Source organism: Miniopterus schreibersii (assembly GCF_964146895.1).
Source record: "Miniopterus schreibersii genome assembly, chromosome: 5".
Lineage (NCBI taxonomy): Eukaryota > Metazoa > Chordata > Mammalia > Chiroptera > Miniopteridae > Miniopterus > Miniopterus schreibersii.
In genome coordinates this window covers 42408318-42433709 of record NC_138106.1, presented here as the reverse complement: position 1 = coordinate 42433709, position 25392 = coordinate 42408318, and the positions used below count along the sequence as shown (strand labels likewise).

At 42.0% G+C, this 25392-nt stretch overlaps 1 protein-coding gene across 1 annotated transcript in view; it reads left to right on the top strand.

The window, feature by feature from the left end:
• Positions 1 to 25392, top strand: part of ATP13A5 (ATPase 13A5) — a gene marked incomplete at both ends in the record, with an annotated part of 83121 nt that overhangs the window by 14070 nt on the left and 43659 nt on the right. Inside the window, 7 exons of the mRNA XM_081137650.1 lie at positions 1681 to 1750; positions 5399 to 5533; positions 11628 to 11700; positions 12639 to 12767; positions 17263 to 17433; positions 19681 to 19838; positions 22561 to 22749. Of these exons, the coding sequence (XP_080993776.1) occupies positions 1681 to 1750; positions 5399 to 5533; positions 11628 to 11700; positions 12639 to 12767; positions 17263 to 17433; positions 19681 to 19838; positions 22561 to 22749 (925 nt within the window). The remainder of the gene's footprint in view (positions 1 to 1680; positions 1751 to 5398; positions 5534 to 11627; positions 11701 to 12638; positions 12768 to 17262; positions 17434 to 19680; positions 19839 to 22560; positions 22750 to 25392) is intronic.

The following is a 25392-nucleotide window of genomic DNA, read 5'->3' as shown; positions in this document are numbered from 1 at the left end:
TTGTTAACATGTAATAAAGAGGTAATTTTAGATTATCAAATGCACTTTAAAGAAAAATGACATAGGTTGAGGAGATATAGAGAATCTGACTTGGGGGATGGGGTAGCAATTTTAAATAGAATTATTGGGGAAGGCTCCCAATGAGGAGGTGTTACCTGAACAGAAACCTGAATGGAATGAGAAAGTGAGCAAAGATGTCAGGGAAACTGGTTCCATGTGAAGGAAGCAGCAAGTGCAAAGGCTTAGCTGGATTCAACCCCAGGTCTGTTAGATCTCGAATTTTTCGACCTCTAGGTTCTATTGTCAGGTTTGGCTCTGAAAGGCTGAGAAGGCATTTGCAAAGTGAAGGATTGGGGCGGGCATTCTAAGCAGAGAGAGAATGAGAGAAGACGAAGTTCAGGACCCCGAGAAGCTTTTATTCTTGGCCAACAACAGGTTACTTCCACGGATTCTGGGGAAAAAATCCTGAGCACCAAAGTGACTTGAGTTGTGGTCTCTTTCCAGTGTGAGGTTAGGGACTTGTAAAGGCAAATAGCAGCACGTGCAGTTTCACCTCCCTCTGCTTCCCAACATCCCTGGACCTCAATGTGTTCATGGCATGGAGTCAGAAGGCTTGGAATGAGTTCTCTGACCATTGCAAGTAATCATTATACTTGGAGCAACAAGGCTTAGAAGTCAGACCAGTTTGGGCTTTCTCCCTCTTACCCCTTAGGCCAAAGACCCACCTGCAGATTTTGACCTCGGGGACTTCCTGAGGCAGAATAATGGAAGTCGCAGAGGCCATGCTGTGATGCGTGGCTCTGCTTCTTTCTAACTCTGATATTCTGGAAAAATTACTTAGTTTTTCTTTACTTTGGTAATCTTTAAATAAAGATGAAATCTCATGAGATAATGTGAGGATCAAAGGAGATAATGTATAAAAGGCTCACTGCAGTTTCTGACACTGTCACCTCTGCTTAAAAGCCACATTGCCATGATTAATGTTAGATTTATGCCCCGTTGGCAAAACATGCACACTGAATGGTTTTTCCCTTTGGCAAAATGGGGATATTAGCCCTTTCTTTGGACTACTGTAAGAATCAAATGAGACAATCTTTTGTAAGAGCTTTGCAAATTGTGCAATGCTATAAATACATGAGGGCTCTTTTTCGAATGTACATATGCGTGGATTTACAAGGTGTTAGTCATGAAGGCCATATATGATCTTCCAATCTGTTGGCCCATTCATTCATGTATTTGTTGAGTTCATGCACTAAGGGCCTGTCCTAGGTGCTGGAGATACCAGGGTAAGGCAGACGTGATCTCTAACATCAAGAGCAATCTGGACGCCTGAACATTCTAGTCATCTTCATCTCTGTGGGGTTTTTTTTGTTTTTTTTTAGCTGCTCTTAGAGTATAATCACATTATTTTAAAAGTAACTCACAGTTCCTTTCTAACATCACTTGGCTCTTGAGTTGTAGTGAACATAAGACATTTTTTAACCAGAAAAACAGCTTTGTTCATCAGGCACTGATTTTCATTTTTAAAATATACTAGTATTTTAGGACTTACACATTCATTTTTAATTGAAAGCACAAAATCCCAAAAAGGTAGAGAAGTGACTTCTGCTTAGTTTGACCTGTATTTACTTATTCATGAGTTCATAGGTGTGATGCTAATAGATGATCAATCCCCTGCAGACGACTAGTGTGCGGGCCCAATGCCATTGAGGTTGAAGTCCAACCCATATGGAAGCTGCTTGTTAAACAGGTAACTAACTATTTACTTTACTTTTTTTTTTTTTTTTTAGATATAGATGTAAATTTATTTTAAGGAGTTGGTTCACCATTGTGGGGAGTTGCAAACCTGAGCTCTGTAGGGCAGTAGGCAGTCCAGAAGCTGGGGCAAGAGCTGATGTTGCAGTCCTGCATCCGAAATGTGCAGGGCAGGTAGTAGGCTGGAAACTCAGGCCGGACGTCTATGTTACAGTCTTAAGGCAGGCTTTCTCCTCCTCTGGGAGGTCTCAGTTTTTGCTCCTAAGGTCTTCAACTGATTTGATGAGGCCCACCCACATCATCAAGAGCAATCTCTTTTACTTAAAGTCAACTGACTGTAAAGGTTAATGACATCTACAAATACCTGCACAACAACATCTCCCCTAGTGTTTGACCAAACTAAGCACTACAGCCCAGCCAAGCCTACATGTAAAATGAACCATCAAAATAGCCTGTTTTTTCTTTTTTCTTGTAAGCAATTTACTTTGGCTGTCTTTCCAAAACACTCAATTCTGTCGCTTGTTATCCCATCCTTTACTTTTTATTTTCTGCTGCTCAGGGGATTCTTAAGCAACAAGTGGGCACTTTGATGTGAACAAAGTCTGTGTTTCATGTAAATTTGCTTTGTTTTTCCCCATTGCCTTTAGCCTATGCTTTTCTTATCTATTGAAGTTTCCTTTTTTAAAAAAGTTTTAATAAACATATATTTTTGTTACAGGATTTCTAACTGGTTCTTTTCAATAATTACTTGTTTTAAATTCAAATCCACTTAAAAAAGTCTCTTCCCAGTGTGAGGGAAGAGTCCAGTCTCATCATCTCCTGTTTGTTTTCTTAAATTTTTGATGGTGATGATTATGGTGGGGGGGGAGGGGGCAATATTATGATTTCTATGATGTTTTTGAGGATTTTAGATGTATTATTTTGGTCTTTTTCATATTGCTCTGCTGTTTCCATTTCCTAGAATGACTTCTTCCTTTGTTAGCAGGTTTTTCTTTGTTAGAGTGTTTTCTTTGTGTGCTTTGAAGTTATTTTATCTTTTTGCTAAACTCTCATCAAGTGGGATTTTCCCCTCTTCGTTTTTGTCTTTTTTCCTGCGCTCACTCTCCCTCGTTAATGGTTCTGTGTTTGCCTCTTACTGGTCCTCTCAGGTCCCCAGTTCAGAACTAGGGCCTATACTGGAGGTTTGGACTCCGTCCCTTGGGGATCTGTTAGATACAGACGCTGAGCCACGTTGGGGTGTGGACAAGTTCACAGTTGAAACACAAGCTCTGTTCTCTTCTACTTCTCTCTCCACTGGTGAACCACTGTTTGTTGTGACTTTTCTCAGCCTCTGCTCTTGGGCAGGGGATCCCCACTGCTACCCCTGTTTTCTCTGCAAGCTTGGAATTTGTCTCCTGCTACTTATGGGGCACTTTCTGTCTTACTCCCACTGGAACTGAGCATCTATCTATCTCTCTTCTGTCTTTGTCTGGAACTCAGTAGGGTGATCACATTAGTCCCCACTCAATTGCATGTTTCTAGTCTATTTCTAATCCGCAAAGATGGTCATTTTATTTTTGAGCATGGTCTTATCTGTTACAAAATAAATTTTTTATTAGACTCTTTTCCTTAGGTTCACAGGAAAATGGAGTGGAAGGCACAGAGATTTCCCATATACCCCATGTCCCCACATATACACAGTCCCTGCCACTCTGAAAAAGGAGGCTGCTTTTCAAACTTATTAAGTACATTTTCAAATTGCCAAAGACTCTCCCAGGTGTCAGTTGGTCTATTTTGAAAGGAGTGCTAGTTTTTCTGGCACCTACTTACCAGGCTTTTAATATAAGAAAAGCAAGTAAAACTGTTTTGTTCACATGTGGTTTCAGAAGAATATTAAATAAGGGAACTGCATTAATTATGATGGTTTTGCTTCTTTTACAAGGAGTATTTAACCAATTTTCTACTGAGTTTGTATAAACTGGAAATCATCTTATCATTAGTGCATACTCTACAATTAGAGCATTTTATGCCAAGCGACCAGAAAAGCTATAATGTGTAAGAAAAGCATGGTGCAAAGGAAATGATAAGAATCATTAAGGAACAAACACTTTTTAAACAATTTTTTTTTTAATTGTTCAAAATATTACAGATGTGCCCTTTTCTCCCCATTGGCCTCTTCCACTCCACACCCACTCACCTCCCCAGGCCTTCACCACATTGTTGCCTGTGTCCTCGGGTTATGCATATAAATTCTTTGGTTAATCTCTCCTCCCCCACCCCACCACCTTCCCTCTGAGAATCGTCAGTCTGATCCATGCTTCCATGTCACTGGATCTATTTAGTTCATCAGTTTATTATGTTCTTTAGATTCCATATATAAATGAGATCACATGATGTTTGTCTTTCTCTGCCTGGTTTATTTCGCTTAGCATAATATTCTCCAGGTTCATCCATTCTGTCCCCAAAGGTCTGCTTTTTTAATGTACAAAATATATCTAAGGGTTTAAAAAACTCTTAAGACACAGCCTATTAGCTTATTAGTCAGATATCAGTTCACTTTTAGGACTAAAGTAGAAGTGTATTTAATATATTAGAGGATTATAGAAAGTAGAGGTAAGAAAAAATGGCACTAGTTTTAGATATTTCATCTAATTTATAATCATCATAAAGAGCATTTCACCAAGAAAAGAGTCCTTGCTTTGCTCAGATAGGCTCCTTAATTCTTACCACCTGTGAACGTCATATGGCCATCTCTAGCTCTACTCCATGGGGTTGCCCTTTCAGCTGCCATTATCATTTTTTTAAAAAAAAATATATCTTTACTGATCTCAGAGAGAGGAAAGGAGAGGGAGAGAGAGAGAGAAAGAAACATCAATAATGAGAGAGTCATTGATCGGCTGCCTCCTGCACACCCCCGATTGGGGATCGAATGCGCAACCTGGGCAGGTGCCCTGACCGGGAATCGAACCCCAATCACCTGGATCCTAGGTTGATGCTCAACCGCTGAGCCACGCCCGGCCGGGCCCATTATCATTTTTAAAAAATAAGTATTTATTGATTTTAGAGGAAGGGAGAGGGAGAGAGAGATAGAAACACCTATGAGAAAGAAACAGAAGAGACAGAAACATTGATCAGCTGCCTCCGGCACGCCTCCTACTGGGGATCGAGCCTGCAACCTGGGCACGTGCCCAGACTTCTAACACAAAAGTATATTATTTTACAATGACCTGGATCAAAGTAGAATCTTTAATTTTTATTGCACAACTTGACTTATTCGATAGCATGTGATTACACACACAAAAAACCCCCCAAAAAACCTGCAGTAAAAATGTTCAAAATTGAAGTTTTCATGTTTCTCTACCACTATGGGTAAATCTGTTTAAAAAGGTAAGTTGTTGAATTTTGTTATTGGAATATATTTTTGAAGATTCAAAATAATAAGAATGATCAATTTGTGGCCATGCCTTTGAGTGCTTAAAATAATTTAGTTTTGATCATATTACATTCTATGTGCTTGACATTGTCTCCACCAAAGTTAATGGAGTGCTAAGTGCATTGTTAAATATTAGAGGTTGTTGGATGTAAAAAATGGGAAATACTGTTCTATAAAGAAATGACATCATCTTGACTACAAGTGACCTAAATGCTATTTTTGTGCCTGCAGGTTTTAAATCCGTTTTATGTGTTCCAAGCCTTCACCTTAACTTTGTGGCTGTCTCAGAGTTACGTGGAATACTCTGTGGCCATCATCATCTTGTCCATCATCTCCATTGTCTTAAGTGTGTATGATTTACGACAGGTAAGAACTGAAGTCACAGTTGGATTCTATTTCATTCCTGGTTATATGAGAAGCAAAATCCATGAAATTTCCACTGACAGCAAGTACTTGCTGTGTTAAACATATGTCAAAACAAAGAAAAAAGCAAGAACTTACTTACTGTGAGATCTCAGGAGGAGGGCTGCAGGAATACTGGGTAGATTTAAATGTCTTTGGAAACTCCGATTATGGACTGAAGGCTGCAATGAATACTATATTCAAAAGGACTCTAGGCTGTGTCTGAATATTATGGGAATGAAGGCTGTGGTGGATTAATGATGCGAGCCATAGTTTTAGAAAGAGAACGATTGGCAGCATCCTAGCCATGGGTTTTAGTAAAGACTGCTTCAACTTTGTAGTGACAGAAACCCAACTTGACCTAAATTAAGGAACTCGTGTAAACAATTTTGGGGTTGTTTTTATTTGGGCCTGGAGAGATCCAGGCACAGTACTCAAACAATGAATAGGAATCTGTTTTTCTTTATCTCTTCACCCTGCTTTACCAGAGTGCTGCTCAAAGTATGGTCTGTGGACTGGAGCTAGTCTGCAAACTGTTCATTATCTGTGATTTAATAAGTACTACTGAACTCAAGAGTAGATATTTATGAATTTTTTATAGTAATTTGATCTTGTCCCAACATTCAAGCCTGTGATCATTTTTCTACAAATCATGGCTTGAGAAGTGTTTTACTATATGTGGTCTTTACACCCAGATAGAGACTCTCCACACAGTGGCAAAGATGGTCACAGCAGTTGCAGGTATATGTTCCCTGCAGGGCTCATGATGTCAGATGAAGAGAGAGATCTTCTTTACCAATGTCCCTGTCAATTATGTCCCAAAAGTCCCCGGCTGGGACAGCAGTGCCACTTGTTTTCATCTGCCTCCAAACCCTCTCTCTTTGAGCTCCTTTAACTCAGTGTTTCAATTTTTGTTCCTTTGTCTTGTAAGATAGGTTATTTTCCTTTGTGACTAAATGTTCTCCCATAGTGACTCCAACTTAGTTTTGTTAGGAGCTGTATGTTTTCCATGCGCATTATTAACCAGAACATGGGTTTTAAGGGCTTCACATTTCTCTTCACTCCTGAAGACCCTCCTAGGTTGTCCTGCTAATTCCCAGATTCCTGTGTAATGCAAACTTCTCATTGGTGATAGTAAGTTTATAGTTTATGACCTCTCCCTCTCTCTTACCATCTTTGTTCATTATATAGCCAGTTAAAATCTTCCTTTAAAACATACACACACACACACACACACACACACACACACAGTCTTATAAATCACATACCAACCCATTCTGAAATAGTATTTAGCTTAATATTACTTATAACTCCACAGCCCCTTTAGGTCTCAGATTTCTATAGCATCTTTCTAGAAAATGTTCTACTACTTCATTTAGGATTCATCAGACTGAATCATGAGGCAACTCCAAGTTTATATGGAGATTCATTTATGTATTTGTTAATTTGCTTTACTAAAGAAGGATCTTACCAGGGACATTAATCTGGAACTTGTATTTTTCACTTTATAAATATAAAACGATCATCTACCAAGTAAGCAAATACTTCTAGATCCTGTTTAAAAATAATGATGTGTTATTCCATGCTACCATACCATGGTTTACTCAATCATTTTATTATTTATGAAAAATGAGTTTCCTCTCCATTTTTTCTACCACAAATATGTTTAGTTCAACATAACTACAATATAGGTGTGCCCTTACATATTAGTGTGTGCATACACACACACACACACACACACACACACACACACACACACATATATTAGCAAAGCAACCAAAATCCCACTTGTTAAATGAAAAGATATGTACATTTTAGATGCTAATAGATATTGATACTATTTTTTCCACATTAAATAATTTATTCTTCTATCAGCAGCATATGAGAGTATTCATTTCCACAGATCTTCACCTACATTTGGTGTTATATGTTGATGTTTAATATGTTTCAATCTAATATGCTTTTTAAAAATTGTGTCTTATTGATGTTTTAATTTACATTTTCCCAGTTACTAGAGAAAAGAGATAAATTTTCTTTGTCTGATAAAGATTTCTATTTTTTTCTATTTACTGCATCTTTATATCCACCATATATGTGGGAAGGTTTTATTTTTTAGCCTATTTTTCTTTTCTAGACTTGACTTTTATCAGATATTAAAAATGTGTCTAATGAAATATCTTTTCCTTTTCTTTATGGTTTCTGTTTTTCCTGTTCTTCTAAACATGTCTTCTCCAAAATTAGGTTTCCTCTTTTTATTATCTGTAATCCTTAAAATATTTATTTTAAAATCCTTAATGGAATTTAAACATTTAGGTTTTACATTTTAACAACATTCCTAAATGCCTTTGCTCAAAACAGTGACTAACAGAGGAACTTCAGATTTGATGGCAGTATTGCAAGATTTCTTTAAAAAGACACTAATCCTATTAGCAGTCAGTATTTGTTACTGAAAGCTGATCTGACCCAACCTGTAAGGCATCTTGTAACTATACAAAATGGGCCAGTTTCCTGAAACTGCATCTTTGCAGTTTAAATCACAAATCCTCAATAGTCGATATCTGTTTAGCGCTTTATAGTTTTCAAAGGGCTCCCGCATGCATAATGGATGTGCTTGTGTGGGGCACAGCAAACATAAAATGATACACGTACCATTGCTATACCTCTCCCCACCTGAGCAAGAGGGGAGGGGATTCGGACAGGTGAAGTGACTTGCTCATGCCGTAGACCTTCGTCCCAGGTTTCCTGACTCCTCAGTCAAGAACAACACCCCATCCCACTGAGCAAAATCTCAGAGACCTGTGAGCTCCTTGGGGTAGTAAATGATTGTTTGATAATTTTATAACAGAAGCAGATGTTGGTAGGAATGAAAGAAGGAGCATCTACTGCCATCCTCTGTCATGCTAAACAAACACATGCTTTTAAAAATTGTAAGAAGGGGGTGTTGACAAGAGTGGAATAAAACATCTTCCTGCATCTATAGTAGCCCTAAATCATGCCACACAGAAATATTTTACCTTGTCAAAGCAAGAAACACCCTGTCCAGCCCCTTTCTAACAAGTTTGGTGCGGGTCTGAGGGCAAACCTTGACACTCAACTGTATTTCCATTGAACTGTATTGCACACTCCACTGCTGGCTCCACGGGTGGCTGCTAGAAATAGCGCTGAGAGTATCTGGCCAATACTGCTTCATTCATGACTGAGCTGGGCTCAAAAGACACCTGAGTTCATGCCGTCATTACTTATCGCTGGAGGAAATCCAGCCACAGCAAATACCAGGATGATACATAGCACAGATGCCGAATAATAACAGTATGCAAATTAGGCTTGAAAACGGATTCTGGTCCCACTGAACAGGGACTAGAGAACCAGAGGGGGCCTAATGAAAATCAGGCAGCGAGCTTCAAAATCGTGGCAAGCACCACAGCACTCGCTTTCTCCTAGCTGGGTGGTTGTCATAGAAACCTGTGTTTGTAGAGCTTCTGAGTACATTAGCTCAAAGAGGATGCTTACATTACCCTATTCCAGTGCTGCTGGGGAAGCGGAATAATCCAGTTCTATTAAATAAATATTTGCTGAGGGCCTACTATGTGAGGGACTTCAGGGGATACGCAGGTGAATACGCGGTCCCTTCTTTGAACCGCCTGACTCGCAGGGGAGACCTGACAAGAAGACAGATGGCTGTAATGGAATGTGATCAGTACACTGATACAGGTGGGAACACAGAGAGCAGAGCAATTAATTCTTCCTGGGGGTGGTAGGGACTTATGGAGTGGAGGTGACATTTGAGCAGGGCTTTCTGTGTAGAATGAGAAAGAGTTTGCTAGTAGGACACTGCGATGAACATTCCAGGGAATAGCTTGGCAGAGGCGTGGAAGCTACGCAGAGTGCTAAGTCTGACCAACAAAGCCAGCTTCAGGCCAGAATGAGTTTTGAGAATTACAGTCCAGCATTCTTAACTCATGCTTTACCACTTCCAAATGTGTTGATTGTCATCGTCTTGACTCGGTGGAAGTTACCACAGCATTGACTAAAAGGGTTTGCTAAGCAAGAAAGTAACTGAAGGAAATTTATCATGAAGGATGCTTATCTTCTTAAAGGAGATGGAGCTGTTTCCAAGCACTTTTCATCCACAGAAAAGGCTCTAGAGCCAGATGAACCTGAGTTTGATTGTCAATCTTAATTCTTAGTAAGTAAATGACTGTGGGCAACTTACTTTAACATTTTCAAATCCCTGTTTTTCTGTTTTTGTTTTGTTATATGTACGTTGGAGACAATAACCTTTTTATTATGAGATTACTTTAAAAATTAAAAAAAAAAAAATCAAGCAGTATATTCTAAGTGCTTATAACACTGCCTGGCATGAAGCAGTTGCATAACGTTTTCAAAAGAACACTAATTTGAGTCAATATACCCTGGGTATTTCTTCTAGGAAGCCTTGGAGGTTTTGAAGAAATGTCTGATACACAAAATAGATCAGTACAATGCCATTTTAGGGCTTGAAGGGAACTTGAAAGTGATCCAATTCAATGTCATTTGTTTATAGAGGAAGCAACTAACTTATTTGATGAAATTTCTGATATACAGGTACATAGCTGGTTAGTGGGGAAGCCTGGCCCACAACCCAGAAACCTTGGCGACATCCAGTGTTCTTGCCACGGAACCACCGCAGACTTTCTCACTGTTACCCATTATTGAAGTGGCTGCCCCACAGGCGGGCCTCAGGATGTCAAGTTAGGGCTATGAGTACATGCCAAACAGTAATATCACTTCTACTCAATTGGTCCAAATGATTGAAGTTTAGCTTTTCATGCAAAACTGAAGTAAATAATAAATTGTCTATAAATATTAACACAGAATTCATTATGTCCTCTCAAGAGGAGAGTTGCATAACTGTGTGTAATGTTTGTCTTAGCCTGGTGACATTGGTAATGTCAAAAATCACCCACAGAACAGGTAAAAATAATTTACTCTAACATAGAAAAGGAAAAGGTTTGTATTTGAATTAGCTTGAGCTGTGTTTAAGTACTGTTGACAGTATTCAGAACTCTTCTACTTATGGGTTTCTAAGTAACTGATATCTATACAGAGATGGGCAGTGCCTTCCAGGGATGCCCCAGGGGGGCAGCATCCCATTCCCTCTAGCTGATGGCGCCCCCTACAGTCGATGGGGGAAACTGTGTGGACAGCATAGCAGCCTCACCTCTGCCTTCCTATCTCTTGAGCTAAGAGATGCTGCGTCCACTTCTCCAGGCTGCTTTGCACAGGGTCGTATCTCAGTGAATTCCACCTCAGGCCAATGTTTCTGGCTGGTGTACTCAGACAACGGTTTTCCCAACAACTTCTTATTAATCATCAACACTCTCTGAGCTCGTATCATAGTAGTCCATACTATCCAAAGGAACAATTAAGACAAGAATCAACTAACTGAAACAACCCCATAAAATAGCTATGGTTCTCTTCACTTTCAGCTGAAGGAAAGGACTTAAGCCAAATAACTTGTAAGTGGCAGCTTCAGGATTCCAACAAAGCAGTGTGACTTGACTGTAGACTTACCCAATATGAAAATCCAGCAGTTCCTAAAGGAGGGGATGACTGTTCCACATACAATTAAAACACAACCCAAGTATTCACAGACTCTTACAAGGAAAATTCACTTACAAGTCACATTCAGCTTTGATGTTTTACAGGCAGGGAAACAGAGGCACAGAGGAGGAAGTGACCCGTTTGTGATCTCATTTTCCCCAGTCTAACCATACATCCTGCAGAAGTGAAGCATCTGTGCTTCAGCTTCGCTTAGGTCCCTGGGGGGCAGTGGCTGTGCATTATTTGTCCTGGGATTGAAATAGCATCAAACTAATGAGCATATTTGCTTCTGCAAATAGAAGGTTGGATAGAGGAGGGGTTGAGGCAGGGAAACAAGAGCGTCCAAAGTTGAACTTGAGTCTTTGCTAAGAATCTGTTTGACTGTGACAGCAGCCTCGGTATTTACTGCATTGAGAACAAGTTGTTTTTGCGTTATGGACAATCTAATATTTAAACATTGACTTTCAATTGGTAGCAATCAGTTAAGCTGCACAACCTTGTGGAAGACCACAACAAAGTCCAGGTTACAATCATCGTAAAAGGCAAAGGTAAGTGATGTGTGTTCTGCCATCTTTAGCACCCTAATATTTCAGGGTGGAATCAGTCTCATGTATTATTATTAGTCAATGACAGAAAAGGCTTTTCTGATTGAACCCAGGACTGGGGCTAAGGTGAGGCAAATAAGGCATCTGAGATGCAAAATTTAAGAAAGCAAGGCCATGCAAATGCTGACCTGTACCTGCAGCAACCCTGAGAGTGAGAACCTTGTTGAATTTTCTACCATAGGTACCTCGCATGGCTCACCCTCATCCCAGCCCTGGTTAAACCAGCCTTACCCAATGTATGGGTTACTTCAAATTTCCTCTGCCCTCCGTATTTCCCTAATTTAAATATTACTAGGTAAGCCTTCTTATGGCTTTTTGGTTTCCCTAACTAGGCATTCCAGACAGACTCCGCATCACGCACTTTAATCTGTTATCCAGAACACAAGCCTGAATGAGGCTTGTAGGTGGCTGGCTGGACACTGGTATTGGCTCCTGACCTAGCCCCGGGGGTGGGAGGCGGCCATGGCTCTCTGTGAGGGACCAGAGGCTGTAGCCCAGGGCAGCAGAAGCTGTCTGACATTAGGTCTCATTCAAAGGACAGAGTGTGCCACCGGGGGTCAGGAACTCAGCCCAAGAGAATAAGCAGCGGTAGAGGGGCAGTCTGTCTTCCTTTGACCAATGCCCTCGAGCGTCTTCTGTGGGCAGAGCACTGTCCCAGGTACGAGGATCGACGTCGAGTCTTGTGGCTGAGCTAACTCTTTGCTCTAGCCCAGAAATCAAATCCCTAATCCTGGTTCCTGGGAATTTGTGACTGAGTGGGAAGGGGCTGGAAAGGGTGAACGTTCAGGGTAGTGCTTGTCAACAGGTTGACAAGAGTTTGTCAGTCGCTTTCATTTTTGAGGAAAAGGTCAGCTAGTCATGAAAACTCTGCTGTTGTGCAGGCTTGCAGGAGCTGGAATCCCGTCTCCTGGTTCCCGGAGATGTCCTCATTCTTGCAGGGAAGTGTTCACTGCCATGCGACGCTGTTCTGATTGACGGAAGCTGTGTGGTGAACGAAGGCATGCTCACAGGTAGGCATTGCCACGGAGCATCTTCTTTCCTGTGCAACACCAGGCCGAGTGCTGGCAAAGCAGGTCACTGTATGCGCACCTGCCTTATACCCGGCCCCTGCTAAGGCACTGAGGCATGGCTGAGGGAGACACAAAATATGCAAACAGGAAACATTGCACAGTAAAAGAATCAAGCCACGATAAATACTGAAAAAAGAAGTCCAATACAACATGTGATTAATTGACTGCTTCATGGGTGGGGGGTGAATTGGGTGCTTTGGATTCCGAGGAGGGTGGGATCACTACACAGTTTGATGCACAATTTGTTCATAATATGAGAGTGGTTTTGATTTCTATCCAAACAAAACACAACCTAAAACTACCAACACTCACATCCAGCAGGGTGCAGAGATTATATCCAGCCCTGCTCTCTATAGATGGACGACCAGGTCCCAGGTGTCATTGGGAAGAGACTGAGCTCACCCTTCGGGGAAAGTAACAGGCGGTGTAACAGGTTTGTTCTTTAGAATCATATTTCTAGATGCTCACCGAGCAGGAAGCCAGATTTCTAGTTATGGTTTAAACTGTCCTTGTTCTCACTTGTACTTTGTAAAGTCCACTTGAATTTGTGCAATTAGTAAGGCACCACTTGCAAAATTTTCTTTAGGCAAAAACAACAACAACAACAACAACACAGAACATCCTAGTGAGAGACGAAGAGGCTCTATAGCAGCACAAAAGTAGAAACTATTTGTCTTTTGTGCTTACAAATTGTTGCATATTTCTGTTTCCAAGTAGCTAAAGACAGGAACACACACACACACACACACACACACACTTTTTTAACATCACCTAAATGTAAAGGGAATCATTATTTTTCCTAAATTATAAAACACAAGCAGATTTCAAATTAAAAATGAGTCTGCTTAATTTAAAATTGAGGCGAGAAAATGTGGTAAACACAAATATGTTCAGTGTAATTGCAAAATACCCTTTAATGTGCTGAAATCTAACTTTCTTATAATGCCACTGATGAGGATTTGCATGCTAATCATATCCTTCATCCAGAATGTTGCCACAGTACCCAATGTGCAAGCCCCAAGCCCCAGAACTGTCCTCCTCACTCAGAGGCAGCACCTGCCTCACATCTCCCAGCAACCTGCCAGCGAAGGCTGGCTTCTCTCACCGGTGACAGAGAGCGTGGTTGTGAGCAAACGGGAGGGCGGGAAGCAGGACTCACTCACCTGGGCCTGACTCAGGTGCACAGTTCCTGCCTTGATTCTGAGAAACACTCAGAGAGTCTCAGAGAAGCAGAAATGGTAAACAAGACTCTCTTTCCACAGATGTGCAAAACTGGCCTAAAGTGACCTTCAGTGGTAAACGGCTTTTTCTAGGGTCTGTTTCTGGGAAAATAAAGTCACTAGAGTTAATATCTATGTAATCTAAATACTGGTAAAAGTCAATTTCACAGACAGACACATAACACAGAAATACTTCTCATTCATTTCTTCAAGAAGCTCTAAGCACCACCATCCTCTAAATCCTTGCTTACACAGGCTACATAGATCCTTCCACTCATGTGCTTATTTGTGGAAAGGATGCTGATTGAACAAACAGATTAGGGTTAAATTCCTGAAACTGAAAGTGTATTCCTAGAGCATTTGTCCACAAATGTGACTCAGGTATCTTTTCTCTATTTGCAAAATAGACCTTTACATATATAGAAGTCTTTATATATGTAAAAACAAGAACAGCAAATACTCCTAGCACCTATAGAGCAGTTTATATTTTATAAATAACTTTTATATCTCACTTCATTGTGGTATAAAACAAATTAGGCTAAGAGCTATTATAATACCCAATTTACAGATGAGGGCATTGAAGTGAAAAGAGATCAGGGCTGCTCAGCTAGCAAGTGAGCGAATTAGAATTGGAGGTGGCATTTGCTCCCAGTCGTGAGGGACCCTGGGAGTGAGGGGGAGGGTGCTGAGGCGAGCAGAGCTGCTGCTGTAGTTTCTGTGTGCCTCATCTTTGTCTCTCAACCCGACATTCCCATCTATAGCACATGCCTGTTGTAAGACCTTCCTCCCCCCCATCTCCTTAGCATCATCTTATTTCATGAAGCTCAAATATGCAAGAAACTTCACTTTATTTTATAACTACATTTAATTTTTATTTTGGCTCCAAATTTTGCCACTCTTGGAGGTGTGCAGTGTGAAGAGTCTGGTATAAGTCAGACAGTTATCCCCATCGGTTTGAGGTGCTCCAGATTCTAGCCTGGCTGCCTGATGTGGTGCAAGGCATCGTGGAGGGGGCTCTAGTCTAGGGCAGCCCTTCTTTCTGGTGTCCCCATTTCAATCTGGGCTTGGGGAACGTCCCAGGCCTTTTACCTGGAAAAGGAGGTGGACCCAGGTGCCTTTGGCTCTCAGTTTCCACAGACTCCTAGAAAGCTCCCATACCCTACTTTGGTGCAGGACCCTGCTCCCAGGGACACACAATATCTAAGATTCCTTTGGATTTTCTCTCCACTGCCAGTCCAGGGGTTTTTATTTAGCTAGAAAAGTAGCAGAAGAAAAGCATGGGGTACAGGAAGCCTTTGTTCTTACTCTTAAGTAGACTCTAAAATTCATGATGAAACCCTCTACTCAGGCCTCCAAACTTTTGTAGGAAGATCCATTCTTTCTTGGGATTCCAAGAAAACCCAAGTGCGAGACTCCTTATTGATATGTGAACAGGGTAAGAGAGACTTGAAAATCATCGTCTCTGTGTAAAATGGTCTGAGTTGAACCTTATCTGTGGAACACTACGTCCAATGACTGCCATCTCTGGTGACTGAATAGCTTCCTGCCTGTTTCCAATAAAGTTGGTTGTGTGTGCAGAATCTACTCATTAATATTAGTCTAATTATAAATTGTGGATTAATTTTCTATGATCCAAAGGCAGAAAAACACTTGTGATTCTATAAGTATCTGCCTTTGCAAAGGCTGATTTTAAAACAATGTGACACAGCAATTTGGAGATTTGTCAGATTCTATCCCTTTTACAAAGCCATTTAGAATGCAACTGACAAATCCACACGATGAGTGGATATCATAACTGTTCTAAAGGAAAGGACTTACGGATAGTGCTTGGATAAAGGAATTTCCTGAAGAATATGCAAGACCAATATTAAACATTTTACTGCTTCTTGCACCTTCGGATGTATTAAATGCACCATGGTGGAAAACTAGTTTTGAAAAACCAATCATAGAAAAACCTGGGTAATTGTTTTTTTTATCAGTCTAAGCATTCAGCAAAAATATGTATTTTGAACCTGTTACATACCAGTAGGGAAAATGAAGAATATAAAAAGTTATACATGTCACAGTCCTTGCCCTCAGTTATTACATAGAAGGAGAGACAGAACCTAAATTTGGATAACTATAAATCAATATAATAGTATTCTCAAATTAGAAATAAGACATGCTTTCTTGTTAATTAAACATTTAGCAAAAGACTAATGGAATTTAAATTCATTCTAGTGCTTTTTAAATCTGACAGCCAGGAAGTATTATTAACATTTTTATTTTGTCTCTGAAATGTATCTTTTTGAACTCTGAGCTAATTTGCCTTGTATCTTAAATATCCCATTCCACAGCCATCAGAAAGGAGAGGAATGGTACTGGCAAAGGATGGGAGTCAGTCATGACAGGATGTGCAAGTGGCCTGGTTTAGCTGGAGCTGGGGTAGGGAACAACAGCCAGTGAGGCTCAGATTGTGGTGGCTGTGACAATCCAGCAAAAATGTTTGAAGTTTATTAGTAATGACAATTGGAAAGCCTAAGGAGTTTTCAGAAAAAAAATGAGACGATAAAAGGGGTCTTGGATAGGCTTCATCTGGAAGTGGGGTGCATCACCCTCCTACAAAGCTCCTAAAAAGCTCCTCGTGATAATTTCCTAAGTGTTAAGAGCACTAGGAGCGTCTTTTGTTCCAATGAGGTGACCCTGGGTGAGCTCCTGGATGGACCAGAAAGACCAAGTCATAATTAGAAGCTTGGAATTTTCAGCCATCCACCCCCATCCTCTAGAGAAGGGAGAGTGGCTGGAAATGGAGTTGATAATTGATTACGTCTATGCAAGGAAACCTCCATACAATCCCAATGGTACAGGGTTCAGAGAGCTTCCAAGTGGGTGAACACATCCACTTGTGGGAGGGTAATGCACCCCAACTCCTGCACTAGGGACCCTCCATACCTTACCCTGTGTGTCTTCACCTGGCCGTTCATCTGTATCCTTTATCATATTCTTTAATATGCTGATAAATGTAAGTATGTGTTTGCCTGAGTTCTGTGAGCCACTTAGCAAATATAATCCAGTGTCCCACACCTTGCATCGCCAGCATCCCTAAGAACAGTCATCTGACTCAGTGGATGGGCATTCAGACGGGCTAGCTGTGGCTTGTGTACTTTCTTGAAACTGTCGAGCACCAGCTCTAAATAACTAGAGCTCACACCGAATCCAAATGCAATCTTCTTTAGGAGAAAGTATACCTGTCACAAAGACGCCATTGCCCCATACGGAGAATACCATGCCCTGGAAATCCCACAGCTCGGGGGACTATCGGAAACACGTGCTTTTCTGTGGCACGGAAGTGATCCAAGTCAAGCCCTCTGCGCAGGGCCCAGTGAGAGCAGTCGTTTTGCAAACAGGTTAGTCAGTTCCACTCTCATAAACTTAGTCTTTGATTGAAGGTGGGGGGGCTGGATTGGGGGAAAGCTTGTTTGTGATTACGGAGTTTGCCACATTCTGGAAATAACAGCCACACTTGTTCCCAAGCAGGCCCTTATTATTCTGAGCTGCCACCATTGTCCAACGAATGCTTCTTGCTAAAGCCCTTGTAGATGGTGCAGCAAACACAGGGATAAAGTGCATGTCCTCAAAGGCAAAAACGCGTCCTTGCTTTTCCTTGTGTCCAAGAGCTTCTTCTCTTCTCTCTGCCCACTCTGAGCACCGAGAAAACAGTTTCAACCACTATCACGTGAGGGCATTTTTCTTTCAGAGTTGCTTGCTGGGCTGTTATGTCAAGGTCCCTGCTGGACATCTCCACCCAGGTTCCCCACACACACTTCCAAGTCAAGGCATCTGAACGTGAACTCACCCTCCCCATCACTTCTTTCTGTTGACATCACCGTCTGGCTAGTGTCTTCATATCATCGTAACTCCTCGCTTTCTCCCCTACTAGATAGGGCACCACATCCTGCCCACTTCACAAACACCTCCTGAGTCCTGTCTCCCTCTCCTTCACCCCCATTGTGTCCAGGGCTTCACCATATCCTGTCTGAACTATTACAACAGAAACATGCTTTCGACTGTTCCCTTTCAACCTTCACCTCAAGTACTTTTGCTTGAATTTCGTTCAACCTTTCTCTAACCTATTCCTCAATCTATCACCAAGCCACATCTATAAAACATAACTTGAAGCAGTTTACACACATTATGCTCAAGGATTTTTCAAGATTGTTAAAATTAGTCCCAGCCTTTCACATGACATCACATAGCTGACACCTTCTATGACCTGTCCCCGCTCTGGTGGTCACCCCTGAGCTGTGTTTCTTCCACCTGACCTAGTCACAGACCTAAAACACACCTTGCACTTTGATATCTCTCTGCCTTAGTTTAAGCTAAGATTCAATTGTTATACCTGATTTTTTTCAAATTAAAAACATTAAGTTTTGTTTAAAGTAGTCAGTGGGCAAGAGAACATCTCTCAGCCTGCTGATACGCAGAAACTAATGGGTGGAGATCATGGAAACCACATGATCTGAGCTTATAAAATGCTATGGTGACAGGTTAGAGGAAATTCTGCTTCTTTTCTACTAAGCCTGCCAAGCCATGCTTCAGGAGACCAGATGTTCGTCAAGTAGTGGGATTAAGGCAAATTTCATACATATGATACTGACTCATATCTAGAATATATAGTAGTCAACCTTAGATATTAATAACTTAGATCTTAATGAATATCTACCAAGTGCTATTGGCTACACTGAGGGCTACAGAAAAAAATCATGAGGTACTCCTTGCCCTTAAAGAAGATTTATGGTGTGGTGCGGGGGGACAGATGGATTGATACCTAACTAAAACACAGAGCAGTGATGGGGGCCATATACCAAGTGTTACAGGGACTCCAAAAAGCAGAGAATATTTCTGATATGAAGTATAAAAACAGAACTCTGAAATGGCATTATTCGATGAAATGGCATTTTGAACCAAGCCTGATAGGATAGGAAGGATTTAGCCGATCACATCAGAGAACTGGAAAAACATGTTAATTTGTGTCTGCAAAACACAAAGGAAGTAAAGCACAGGGGTCTTCTGGGACCAGTGATGGTTAAGACAGACGTTGAGCAAGGAAGAGTAGAACAGCTTTAAAGGGACATTAAATGCCAAGCCTAGAAATGTGATCTTTATTCTAAAAAAAAATTGGTGTCCTGGAAGGTTTTGGAGCATAAAACTGAAATGACATGATCAGAGACATATATATTCAAGAACTTGCTTGCCTTGTGCCTTCCTCTGCTCTTAATTTTCTATTAGTTTCGACACATTTGTGCTTTAAAGTCTTCTTCTTTGGGAAGCTCGTCTTCTCTGGCCACCACATTCGTCAGCTTCCTTCTTTCCCCAAGCCCACGTGTGAGTGGGGAGCTCCAGTGTGAGCCCCTGAAGCATCGACTCCCAGAGAAACAGAAACTGAGTTGGGCTGAGGGAATGCTACTTACTGTTTCCTGTAAATTGTGAGAAGAATAAATGTAAATACACTGTTACATCACAGCAATGCTCTTTTCATTCCATATTCAAATGACCCTCTAACCAACCCCTAATTCAATGCAAACCACTTCTGGTTTTCAGGAAACTGTATAAAAGGGCCTTACTCCACCTGTGATTATCCACCTGTATTGCAGGTTACAATACAGCCAAAGGGGACTTGGTGAGATCCATCCTTTACCCCCGGCCTCTGAACTTCAAACTATACAGTGATGCCTTCAAGTTCATAGTGTTCCTGGCCTTCCTTGGAGTTGTGGGTTTTTTCTATGCCCTTGGTGTGTACATGTACCATGGAGTAAGTACTGGGGGTAAGGCTTTTTAATAGCATAGTTTTCTCAAGGAGTTGGACCCAACTCAAAGGGTTAAATTAGGTTACCTCTGAGTCCCATTATTCTGTGAATCAATGCTGTCCAGTAGAGCTTGCTTAGATGATGGAAATACTCTACGCAATATGGACACTCTCCAGTTTGGTAGCCCTTAACTGTGCATGCTTATTGAGCACTTGAAGTATAGCTAGTGTAACTGAGGAAGTGAATTTTCAATTTTATTTTATTTTCATCAATTATTTTAAATTAATTAATTCAATTATTTAAATAATTTAAATTTAAATAGCCATATGTGGTTAGTAAAAATTATATTGGACGGTGCAAATGTAAAAAGTTGCAAAGTTCACAGCTCCTTTCACCACTTGGATGGGAATGAGAGGTTACTGATGTGTGGCATTGGTGATACCCAAGCCAAAGAGCCTCAGAGGAAATACATGTTTCTTAAGCCTGATGCGATGGGGAGGGTTAGTTAATCAGAGCAGAGATCAGGCAGGGCATACTAATTTGAGTGAGCAAACACCAAGAAGAAATGCACACAGCTCCTCTGGCACCAGCAAGCAATTAAGAGATTAAGTCTAACAAGATAGAAGTAGATCCGATTGAAGGAGATCTTGAGTGCCATGCCTAAAAGTCTGGATTATTTGTGAGTGTTGACATATTTGAGTGTATACATTGTCCAGGGCATACCCAACATACCATACAGTCAGTGAGTTGCCCCTGTGTGTTTTTTTTAGGTTCTGAAATGAAATACAATGTCTATTTTTACAGAGCTGCATGGTGCATGGAGTCCCACTTCCTTTTAAGCTTCAGGGTGTCTGTTTCATTTGGAGGTCACGCTCTTAATACTTGTGATGACTGGAGAGGGAAAGGTTGTCACAGTTGACCTCTCAGGCTTTTCTGGTCCTGAGGGCCTGATTCTCTTGTGAGCCGTGCTGTCTTTTCTGTGAGACATGCTGAGATGGTAGCAGTGTGGGCTCACAGGGAAGAAGAAAAGAAATAAGGATTCTAACGTGGGTATGAAACTGAGTGTGGGTGGTCTAATTACAATGCCCCAACTGGTAGCATCAAGCACATTCTGTGTGTGTGTTGGGATGGAGAGGGGTGAATATTGATGGGCAAAGACACAGTTATAAGAATTTCTAGGTGATGTTCATGCTCTCACTTGATCTCTGAATGGTCATTTCAATATGAAATAAGTCCCCAGGTTGCACATCTAGAGGAGGCCAGGTCATATTGGCATGAATAGAATGGACCCTGAAAGAGCAAGGCAGACTATCAAAGCCAGAGGGGGTGAACTTCCAGGCAATGTACCAGTTTCATCTGGGGAGCAGGAGTGTTCAGCAGAAAAATAAGCAAAAAGCCCTGTCCTGTGGACCAGGAGGTCCTGGCAGTGATGGGGAAGGAAGGTTTCTTAAGCAGGACTCAACATCCAATATGCACCAAAGCAACAAAGCTATTCGCAGACCCTATCTTCGTGTGGGTCAAAACCTGTGGAGCTGTTGGCTGCTTCTCTCTTCACCAGCTCAGGATTAGGCAGGGCTGAGTCCTTAGGGTCAAAACTCCTCTGTGGCTGGGGAAGGGAAGAGCAGGGAATGATGGATTTCACAATAAACTGAGATTGGACCAAAGATGTATCTAGCAGCCATGGCTACTGAAATTGAATCTGTGATTTCAGTACTCAAAAGAAGACCTTATGGCCAAAATTATGGTTAACTTCATAAAAACCTAGGGTATGTGAAAAATGAAACAAGCCACTCTGTGATTTGATCTTGGCCCTGCCCTTATCAGCCCTTCTTCAGACCTGCCTGGAACCTTGGCTCCTTGAGAATTGGCTTGATAGTAAAACACATTGGTTACGCATTTGTGCCTTGGAGTAGGACAGACTAGAGCTCAGATCCTCACCATTTAACTTGCATGTGTCCTTGTTAAAGTTTTTAATTTTTTTAAGCCTTGGTTTCCTCTTTTATTAAGTGCTTAAGGAAAAATAATGGTATTTACATCATGAGGTTATTGTGGAGTAATTAAGTAATGTGTGTAGCCTAACACAGTGCCTGTGCCAGAGTGTGTGTCCAGTGAGAACAAGCTATTTTTATTATTGGCTTCCCTGTAGCAGATAATATTTGCTGAGGTCTTGGCAGAATCTTGATCATAGTCTTCATCAAGTTGCCGTTCATTCATTGTGATGCTGAGCACCTCCTCGGTGTCAGGAACTGTGCTAAGCTCTCTGTCTAGAGATGGACAAGATAAATTCAACATGGCCAAGCCACAGCTGCTGCGCCCAAGGAGTCGGTAGGCTACAGGGGGAGAGAGATTTATAATCCAAGAGTCAAGTCACTGTGCAAAATGTTACAACTCAAGGCTAGTCCCAGAGCCCTGGAAGTCCAGAGGGTGTGTGGGTAGGCCAAGAACGGATGCACACTCTTAGCGGAAGGAATGCTAAGTGGAGAGAAACCAAGCCAGGAAAGGGCACGGAGGATGTGGGGTCAGGACCAGAGCCTCCTTTGTGGTGCAGTGGGAGACAATTTGTTCATTCATCAGGCACAGCCAAGAGAACACTCGGCCCCACAGAGAGAGCTCACTCGCTGGGAATACTCTGAGTTTCTAGAGCTCCTGTGGTGTTGCAGGAGATGGTGCCAGGAAGGGGGCCGGCCTGCTCTGCTGGGCTAACCCAGATGTCCCTCCCCTCTTCAGGTCTCCCCAAGAGAAACCGCAACCATGGCCCTGATCCTCCTCACCGTGACTGTCCCCCCGGTGCTGCCAGCTGCCCTGACCACAGGCGTCGTGTATGCACAGAAGAGGCTGAAGAAAAAGAAAATCTTCTGTATCTCCCCACAGAGAATCAATATGTGCGGGCAAATAAACCTCGTGTGCTTTGACAAAGTATGAGCCTAACTTTCCGGGTTGGAGGCCAATGGTTTCAGGGCACAGCACAGCTGGGAAGGGCCTCGGATGTGCAGTCCGGTGCCCTCATCTCCCAGATGGGAGCACTGAGGCCCGAGAAGGCCGCACAGTGGGCTCGAGTGAGCTCGCGATCCCGAGTGGCCACACACCAGCCGGGCCTCGAGGATGTTTAAACATGCACTGCCTGCTGTTCAGTCAGGGCCGGGTCCTCTTTCCCTTAGACTGTCCAAAGAAAAAATGACAGCAGCCAACACAATAGCCGTCTGATGTAATGAATCAAAATTATACCTATTATTTTTTGTGTGTGAGATCGGCAAAAAATATGTTTTGGTGTGCCGCAGAATTTTAGTAATTAGCTCCCGTGTGCTATGAGATGAAAAAGGTTGAAAATGGCTGTTCTAGAAGCCTGTGTTACTGAGTCCAGAGGAAGTGGATTAGTCATCACATCATGAATTTAGTCCTGTGAAATTTAATATTTTTTGTTTCTATTTTGGGTTTCAAAACAATCTCTTACTGTAATAACTTCTAGGAGGGACTGGCTGTTTTAGAGCAAAAATATGAGGGGCATGTCGGTTCCCTGCAGTGCTTCATCCTGAGCTTAAGTGAACATATTCGCTTCTCCTGATCTTCTTCTTCTAAGGAGAGGGCAGGAGTGGACAATGGCCCCACTCATGCTCTCTGGCCTATCTTTTCTCCTTTGTTCCCCAGGTTATCACGACTCAGGACAAGGGAAGGTTGTCTCCGTGCTTAGGGCCTTGGAAAGGTGGCAAAGGAGGAGTAAGTTCAGATGGGACATGCTGAACAGGTCCTGAGACCACTCCTTTCTCCTATAGGGGACCTGGAGGGACTTCAGTGTCAGCTGCCTGACGCTCAGTTGGTGCCCTCAGCTCAGGCAGGCCAGCTTCACTGCTCTTATGCAATGCTCCTGGCTTCTTCCTTCCAGGGCTTCAGTTCATTTGCATTTGAATAATCCATAAAGGCTTGGCCACTTTTTAATTAACCCACATTGGCAAAGAGCCCCATTAATGACATGTTCCTAGCTCTTGAGAAGTTCATGGTCCAGCTAAGGAAGCAGGTAAATGGAAATGCAGATAACGACAATGCAGTGAGATGCGTGCTTAATACAAGTACAAACAAAGAATCGAGGTGCAGTTACCTGCCACAGGTGGGAGGCCACCTCTGAGCTTGGCTTTGGTTGTTAGACAGAATGGGTCCTAGGCTCAGAGCCAAGCAGCTCAGAAGCACAGGAATGTGAGGGCCTGGAGCATGGGGGGATCAGGTTCATTGGGGTGTGGCTGGAATGTGGGCTATCGGTAGGGAATGTAGCTGGAGAGGAGAAGCCCAATTGCTCAGGGTCTGATGTGCCAAATGAAGGAGTGGGGCATTGTCATGAAGGGAATGGGAGCCCTTCTCATTCTTTAAGAAGACCAGTGACATTTCAATAGGTGTGTTTTAGTCATTACAGTGGGAGAACTGGTAAGAAGGGATAGAAGGGAGATAGGGCTGAAGCAGGAGGCTATCTGGGGGCAACTGAAGAGCTCACTCATTGCCCTAGACCAAAATTGGGGCAGGAATGGAGAGTAGTGGACAAACTGGAGAGACACCATGTGCAGACTTGACAAGTCTTCATCCTTAGTTGGAAGTGGCATAGCTCTTAGATCATTCTATTCTTTTTTTTTTTTTAATTTATCTTTATTATTGAAAGTATTACAGATGTCTCCCTCTTTTCCCCCCATTGATCCCCTCCACCTGCCATCCCACCCCCTCTCACTCCCCCATGCCTTCTCCACACTATTGTCTGTGTCCATAGGTCATACATATATGCATATAAGTTCTTTGATTAATCTCCCCACCTCCCACTCCCCACCCTCACCTTCCCTCTGAAATTCATCAGACTGCTTTAGTCCTATTCTTTTTTATTTGCTTTGGCAAAGAAAGTCCTCTAGTGTCACCAATGGGGAACCAGTAGGGTTAACTTAACAGTAGCTTTCTTTTCGATTCAGGGCCGGATAACAGCCCTTTGGATATTTTCTGATAGGGATTCCTATTACTTACCCAATGGCCTCACTAGTATCTAGAATATAGGAGGAAGATTTATAAAATATGTTCATTATATTTGGCTATTTTGAGAGCTAATTTTACACAGGGTGTTTGTCTTACATTCCATGTAAAGCTTTCCCTCCCCATCCTCCTGTGCTCCTCTGCTAGTCTGTGTCAGGGACCACTCCTCAGCAAGCTTGGCCAAACTCTTGGTGGCATGATGGCATGTTATAGTGCAAAGAAATCTTGATTGGGGATCAGCAAAATGAGCAACCTAATCTTGAATTTGATACTCATTTTCTGCGTGACTTTTGAGATAAGAAGATTGAGCTGCAATTATCTTTAAGTTTCTTGTTTTCACATTATAAAGCTCTGCCATCGTGATGTAGGAATAAAGCACTCTACAATTAATTGAATTATTGAATTTCCATCTAGTGCTGTTTCAATTTGGAAGATATTTACCAGTGAGCTTCTGAGTACATTTATTCCCATGTACATCTTGAGCGGACGTTGGTTTGTTGTAAGTTCTCTAAAACAGGTTCTGTCTTTTCTATTTAATTCAGCCCAAGCCTGGGCTAGGAT